This window comes from Pinus tabuliformis, chromosome 6 (assembly GCF_031772625.1).
Source record: "Pinus tabuliformis cultivar Carrire ecotype Pingquan chromosome 6, CPIR1, whole genome shotgun sequence".
In the NCBI taxonomy this organism is placed as follows: domain Eukaryota; kingdom Viridiplantae; phylum Streptophyta; class Pinopsida; order Pinales; family Pinaceae; genus Pinus; species Pinus tabuliformis.
In genome coordinates this window covers 1,527,296,289-1,527,304,260 of record NC_142292.1, presented here as the reverse complement: position 1 = coordinate 1,527,304,260, position 7,972 = coordinate 1,527,296,289, and the positions used below count along the sequence as shown (strand labels likewise).

Sequence of the window (7,972 nt, the reverse complement as noted above, 5' to 3'; positions counted from 1 at the left end):
CTATGTTTCCATTACTTGTCAAAACAATAATGTTTGGCCTTATGTATGTAAATCATGTGTTGCAGTGATGATGTGTTTTCCATCACTTTTTGAAGCAACCATGATGAGTTGGCCTTATTCTCATAGTTGGGGTATTACTTCCATCTTGTTGTAAACTTGACCACCAAGTATGTGTTATAAAATCGTGGCAAGTATGGAACGTTTTGGGTCTTTAGTTGGTCATGTTAGTCAAAGCATGTGATTTGCAAGCAGTGTACTACAAGTGGCAGAAGTAGCAGGTGTCGGTTCGTCGCTTAAGGCTCTGAAAAACAAAGGTGAAGAAGATGGAAGCGAGACCTTTTTAGGACACTTGTGATGCAGACAGAGTACAGATAGAGATGTAGATTATTTTTCATGCTTTTGGAGGACCAAAAGCTCCTCAGTGGGGAGGCTTGATCCAGCTGGCTCCAGAGAGACACATAGGACAAAGATGGCTCAAAAATCAAAGTGTTTGGATTATGATCAAACCAGGACCAGATCAAAGACTTCGTCGCCCTGATTGTGGTGGTGTGAATGGCTCATCAAACCGAGCTTGTATGCGAAAGATAGAGCTCCTCAAAGTTTGACATGATAAGAGAAAGTGGGGTCCACTATATGCCACATGGCATACCAATAAGCAGGTGGGACCCACATGGCAACCCATCAACCATTGACACTTGGGGCTTTCTCATTTGTCTCTTAAACTTGCATAAGAGACAAAATCATGGAAAACGGTTAAATGTAGTTTAATATATAGTTAAAAATAGCTATATAAAAACAATAAAAGACATGGTTTCAGGATCGGCGGCAACAACCCTCGCCAAACCCTTTTAAATAGCCTTATTGAAAGTCGCATTTGTTGGACACCTAATCCTAAATGGGTTAGTGTGGAAGCTGAATAGACAAAAGCAGTCCAAGAGACCTTGGGATGTGAATCCCAATGGTCACATAATGTACTATAAATGTAAATCTCTTGTTAATAAAAAATGAATTTGCATGTTTTATCTTTTATATCTGTCTTGTTGTCCATGTGAGTTTAACATGGTATCAGAGCCATGATGTGTGGCCTGTGTAGTTTTCTCATGGTTTAGCAACTGGTCTGAGCTGCCTTGAATAATGCTGGCCTAGCCTTCATTACCTGACCATTTATTTTAGTTGAGCGCATCAGATCTGCAACTAGGCATTGTATTCCTACCTGCGGCCTATCAGAGTCTGCGCACTGGTATAACAGTGCTGTGATTTACCATTATTCCCTGACATTACCTGTGCCCTCTGTCTGCCATATTCCATTTATAAGACCTGCGCCTGACATTCACCTGACATGGGAACGTTTGCGCCTGACATTCACCTAACAGAGGAACATTTGCGTTGTTCATCCGAATAAGTTGATTGCTCTCTGGCTGTCCTAACATAAAATCCATAAATGTTTCATAAAAGCGCTGGTCCGACCTGCCAATACACTATCCATACTGCCTTATCTGATGACTGTTGTGCCTCCACGCAGGACTGTCCATACTATGATTGTGATTGAAATCATTTCTAATTTCTGAACCCTGCGTGCCCCCTCCATTGCCGACAAAATATTCTCTTTCCACCGCACAAAGGTTTCACTGGAGGCTTCGCCATATCCAAGAGAAGGTTGAACTTCTGGACCTGTGTTACGATTCTGTTTCAAAATAGCGCTTGGTGTGCTACCTGGAGTTGTTGTGGCGTAGTGAGAGCAGTCGAACGGAGCTGTTGTGGCTGAAGGGTTGCTGCCTGGAATGCTACATTTTAAGACTGATATGTGTTGATTGGTTTGTTGAATGCCGTTCTGTTGCTTCCAATGGTGCGTACAAGAACCTTCACGTGCGTATGAGAACATTCAAGTCCTGGTATGAGAACAGATTATTTCTCAGATTGAAGCATCAAGGACATTGGAAGGACATAGCCAATGTGTTTCTTCCGTTGTCTGGGTCGAAAACAATACTATTTATTCTGCCTCTTGGGACCATTCAGTGCGGACTTGGGATGTTGAAACTGGCGTTGCAAGGCTGTGAGAATCTGATCAACTCGCCTTACTTCTTTAAAATCAATATTCTCCGCTCCAGCCTTTGTTTCAGGTTTCACACTGTCACTTTCTGTATCATAGCCAATCTTCTCTAGTTTTGAGGCTGCAGCCGTGAAAGATTTTGATATATAATATAGAGCTCGAACCATCCGAGATGCGAAAACACTAGAGAGCTGAGGTGCCTGGTAGATGGAACCGTCTAGGACGTAATATGTAAGCATGGGTGTGACTTTCTCAGGCCCGTCGCGCTTTTGCTTTCGGATAACAAAAAGATGAGGCTCCATAACTTCATTCAACATATATTCAATGCCTGTCAATTTCGAGAGCTGGGAGATGTCAAGGGGATGAATAGAGCGCATCCGAAGTTGCTCGTTATTGCAAGTGTAGTCATAGAAAGGAGAGAGTGCGAAATAATCGAAGACGAAGTTTCGGTCAAGGGGGAAACTGTTGAGCCAAAGTTGATCTCTGAAGCAGATGCCTGTCAAGTCGGTGCCAGGAGGAGGGGGCATGCGTTAATTCATTGACAGTGGGTTGCCGGAAAGCACTGCATTGTCTGAGTATCGGTGGTGAAGGCTCTTCACTAATTGCTGCAGGCGGGGCTGATTCTGTGCTTCGAATATGGGATCTGCGTATGCCAGGGACTTTTACTCCCATTCTTCCACTGTCATCGCATAAATCCTGGTATCACAACCGTTTTAAACGCTGCCAATACGTTTTGAAGCTGCTGCCATTACGTTTTGAAGCTGCTGGATTTAAAAGGCGTATTCGTGTTGTGCTCAATGGTCTCAACGAAATGGTGTGTGCGCCCTGAATAAGTTTTGAACGCTGCTCCGATTAAGGTATATGAACGTTGTTCCATATACGCAGTCCAGAACCTGTTAACATATATACAGTCCAGAAGCTGAGCTCAAAAGTCCAGAAGCTGTTCCTGGTACTCGCTCAGAGAATGTCGGTTTATCTAGATTGACAGTCATTGCATGAATATGGCAAGCTGGCTAAACAAATCAGAAGGAAGTGCGGTTCTCTTTCAAGCTCATTATGACCGTATAATATATGCTATTGTGCCTGAAGATAAGTAACATCTTTTAATGGATCTGGTTATATTTGGATCCAAAACTCTTGTCCCAGAAAGATGCCTTTATGGGTTTTAGGCATGAAAATTAGCATTGTATTCGAATTCAATCTTACAAAGAGAGATAATATGAAATGTGAAGCTACATGAGTGATTCTATCAGCGGGGTATAGATCCAATCAGTTTGATAATAGATCTTGTCCATAGTAGGTTTGATCAAGTGGGTGCATCGTGACCTGGTGCATGCAAATTGCTTTCATTGAGACATAGAGGAAAAGGCGTTATGGAAAAGAGGCAAATAAGAGTGAATGTAGCCGAGACAAAGCCTGCCAGTTTTTGATTGTTGAAGCATGGGCCTTTTGCTACACTGCTCTACTTGAAGCTTGCTTTCAGCTTAGCTCTTTCTTTAATCACTAGTTCTTGTTATACAGTTTTAGCCAGCAAGGATATTTGCTATCCTCTCGATAGAACAATAGGCTGTTTATGACATTCAATAGATGAATAATTTTTTGTATGATTGCTGTCGTGTACTTACAATTGTTCAGAAGATTCTGTGCTGGTTGGTCTGTTGGTATTTTGGGTCAGTTTCTACCATACCAGAATGAGTTTGTCACAATTTGGATGCCATTTAGAGGCTGTTTGTGTGGCTGTATATTCTTCTCACTAGCTGATACTGACGTGTTGATATACGTTGAAGAGTGAACGAGTATTTGAAGGATCCAAGCAAGTTTGCAGTTGCTGCTGCCCCAGTTTTGAAATTGTATTTAAAACTCATTATAGTTTCTGTTCCTTGATTCATTTGCTGCACATTTACAAAGGATTTTTCTGTGTCTTTGTACTGTGAGTGGGTGTTACTTTTACTCATTGGGTCATAGTTGTAATCAGTCTTTTAAAGGGGTGTAATTTTGACAATGAAAAATATGCCTCGAATTACTGAAATATTAGAGTTCTTAAAAACTTTGATATATTCCTCTAATCATGAAACATTCCAAATCAGCAAAGGCTCTCTCTCAGAAATTCAGACATGTCTACAATATGCACAAGAGAAAATTGATTTTTCGCAGCTTGAAACATAGCTACAGCAAGAAGAATTAAAACGAAGGAGTCATTCTGAACCTGTTCCTGTTCAGAATAATGAAGCAAACTCCCATAAACAGCAAGTCAATATTGTTCAAGTTCATTCAGATCCAGTACCCAATAAAGCAGTAGTTGTATATGCAGATGCAGAAACTCAGTCTGCACTTCCCAAGCCCATCATCAAACCTTGGGAACAGCTTGTCCACAACAAGCACAAAACCGGTCTTGGATATGAGAAGGACTTGTCCTTTCATATTCCAGACTACTCAAAGCCCATTCAGTTTTAGAGTGTTGGATTCATTCATGATAGTTCACTTGCTCCTCATGACAGTTCACCTGCTCCTTATGACAGTTCAGTTTCAGCTATTCCAGATTCTACTCCTCTTCCACCGCAACAACAACAACAACAGATCGTGAAATGCCAACACTGTGACCGAGTTGGCCATCTGAAAGATCACTGTTTTGATCTTCATCCATGTAAGCACTGCCATAAAACCAGTCATTCTTCACACAGATGCTTCAGAAACAAACGTCCTGCAAGAACAAAGATTCATCTTGGATGGATCGCTTCTTGGCAATGGGCATCAACAGCCAAGAAGATATTCCAAACACATGTTAGAAATTGTTCCAGAGTATTGAACAGTCTTGCAGTTGAGTTTTCTCCATCTTCTCACCTTGTACCTGACAGGGGGGGAAATGATGGTCATGTAAAAGCTTCAAAGTCACATCAAGCGAGCCTGAGCCACAACCTGCCACACCAGTTTCAGATTTGTAGCCAGAGACAAAGATGCCCGTGAACATGCCTTCAGTTGGCAATCTGGGACACTTCCTCTAGCAGAAGACTTCAGCTTCTTGCCAGTTTCGGAAGCATTCCAGGAACACCATTGAGAACACTTCCTCTAGCAGAAGACTCCAGCTTCTTGCCAGTTTTGGAAGAGTTCCAGGAATTGCATTAAGCATTCCAGAGTTGTTGGTCATCCTTAAACCATCACAGGTTGAGACTTCCCTTTTCAGGTTGAAGTTTTACCTTTTATGCGGGGTGAGACCTCCCTTTTATGGTTGAAGGTTTCCCTCTTTAAAACAATAGGATCACTTCATCTAGCAAAAAACTTCAGTTTCTTGCCAGTTTTGGAAGAGTTCCGGGAACTGCACTAAGCGTTCCAGTGTTGGTGGTCATCCTTAAACCACCGCCCTTTATACCAACATTTCAGAGAGCACATTCAGCCTAGTGCTGCCATGCATTTTTTGCACATTTTGTATTACAGCTCTCCTCTTGGACTCATACATAACCCTTCGGATTAAGGGGGGGAATGTTGGACACCTAATCCTAAATGGGTTAGTGTGGAAGCCGAATAGACCAAAGCAGTCCAAGAGACCTTGGGATGTGAATCCCAATGGTCACATAATGTACTATAAATGTAAATCTCTTGTTAATAAAAAATGAATTTGCATGTTTTATCTTTTATATCTGTCTTGCTGTCCATGTGAGTTTAACAGCATTAAAGGATCAGCGGCAATAACCTCCGCCGAACCCTCCGCCACAGTCGCCACATGTTATATGTTTAAAACAATGTATTAAGGGGTGGGAGCGGGTCATCGGCGATGGACCCGGTCCACACCCTAGCGGTCTAACCATAATATATACTGTTGATATATATATATATATATATATCGGCGCAACCTCCATGTATTGCGCCAACTGCCCTACCGATCATCGATAACAACGTCGCGTCGACCACCGTTGAATGCGACTGTCAATATGATATCGGTGAAACCCTATATCGGGCACTGATATATGCGCTAGCGCCCCTTGCAACTGCCGACTGCCAATTGCGATTTATACGCTGATGGATATGCACCGATAAATATATTAATGCCGATAATGGTGTTTGGTGCGGGGTTTAAGGGGCAGGCCGCCCAATGCAAACTTGACCCCATTTATGCATCACTGTGGTTAAAAGGGTATAAAAATGGAAGAGGCGGGATTTGATCCCCCGACCTCTTCTCAACCATTCGCCTTACTTGCCAATGCGCCAACCACTCCCATTGGGAAATCTACCAATGAGTTTGTATTTAAATTCAAACTTTTCCCTCTTCACGTAGTTCGAGGAGGAAAGAGACTGTAAGCATGAATTTTTAGGCAGAATGCAAGCACAGATTTCAAGGAAGTGAATTAATTAATATTTTAATGCAGGAACCATGAATTTTGCAGGAGGGCAAAATTTTCACTTTGTCAGAATTTGACAAGTTTTATATGGTTTTTACATCTCTCATCGCCACGAACACAATTTTGTTGTTCGTTTCTTCATCAGAGGTCTGCATTTTCCAGTCAGTTCTAGAATGCATGTGGAACCATGATTTCAGCAAAAAGAGAGAGCGGAACCATGAGCCATGAAATTTTCCCAAGGAGGTTAAATTTTGGCATTTCAGAATATAGTCAAGTTTATACTTGTTTTTCATGGTTTTCTGTAGAGATCACAATGACGAGATCAGATTCACCATCTGAGTTGCAGATTTATAGTCCATCCATGGAACTGAATCTTTGAGGAATCCCGGGGGAATCTAGAAGATTCCTTGAGCCTAGAATTCTCAACTTCTCAAAATTCAGATTTTGGATAGTCGATTCAACATTACTCGATGCTAAAAATCTGATGGTGGCTTCATATTTATTATTCTCTCATTTCTTCTTCTAGTCACTTTTCCAAGTGCCAATGCAGATGTCCACATTCATGTGTGAGCAGCCATCTTCATGAGATCGATGCCTTGGGAGCAATGGTCCGAGCAGCGTCAGCAGTGAGACATCCACTTCTTCAGATGGCCCTTGGTTGTGAGGTATATGATGTGTTCATGTACTTCTTCTTTCTACATTATGTTGTATAGATCCATGATTGATGTTGATGTAGGATCTTGTTTATTTCATGTTGTCGTGATTCTTTGTTTGATTTGATGTAGAATCTTTCTATGTGATGTACTTTCTATCATAACTCTTCATGTTATGCTCTGAGATCCCTTGTTGTATGTTGTTGGGATACTCTTGTTGTTGTCATGCATGTGTTTTTCTTTGACATCCCTTTTGTGCCATGTTGGCAGGATGTGCACAATGCTTGTTTTTGTGTCATACTAATAGGATTCTTTTGATTGAGAGTTCTAGTTGTGGAACATCTCTTGGAGCCACTTCTGCGTGAGGGCATTCTTCCTTGTATGATTGAAACATCATCTCTATGTACATCACCTTACTGATAGCACTTAATGCAGCGGCCTACACCATCTTGGCACGAGGCTCAGAGACGTAGTCCCTAATAAAAGAACTCCGTTATCAATGGCTTTTGTTTTCATGTGATGACGATTGTTATGTTCCTCTTCTTTTTTGCATACAGATGTATTCGTTAATGTTCTTTTAAAATTCAATTTTAACACATCACGAAAGTAAAAGGTCTTGGAAGGGTCCTTCTTCACACCCGGACCTGGATCAATTCCATTTGAAAAATTCTCCCAAATTTGAAGGTCTTTATGCACAAAACTCAGCATTTCATTCAACTGAGAATTAATTACGTGTATGTCGAGAAGAATGGTTGTGCAAAGGAGGATGCTCCAATAGATGGTCATACAAGTGTATATGATTAGTGTTTTAGCGCAAATATGAGAGGAGGTCACCGAGTAGGGCCTGACATTGACGAAAAACGAACGCAGATAGGGTGTAAAGCGTAGGTAACGTTACATCCTAAATGTTATGTCATGACTATCAATGACACATA

General features: G+C 41.5%; 1 protein-coding gene across 1 annotated transcript; it reads right to left on the bottom strand.

The window, feature by feature from the left end:
- Positions 1 to 1,986: 1,986 nt before the first annotated feature.
- LOC149264542 (mediator of RNA polymerase II transcription subunit 6-like) lies at positions 1,987 to 2,583 on the bottom strand. Its single transcript, XM_089399415.1, has one exon. It carries the CDS (start codon positions 2,575 to 2,577, stop codon positions 1,987 to 1,989), a length of 591 nt encoding a protein of 196 aa, XP_089255541.1. The 5' UTR covers positions 2,578 to 2,583.
- Between the last annotated feature and the right edge of the window lie 5,389 nt (positions 2,584 to 7,972).

Bases quoted from the DNA above. Each gene is read 5' to 3' on its own strand.
- LOC149264542 (XM_089399415.1), bottom strand. From the start codon at position 2,577: ATGCCCCCTCCTCCTGGCACCGACTTGACAGGCATCTGCTTCAGAGAT.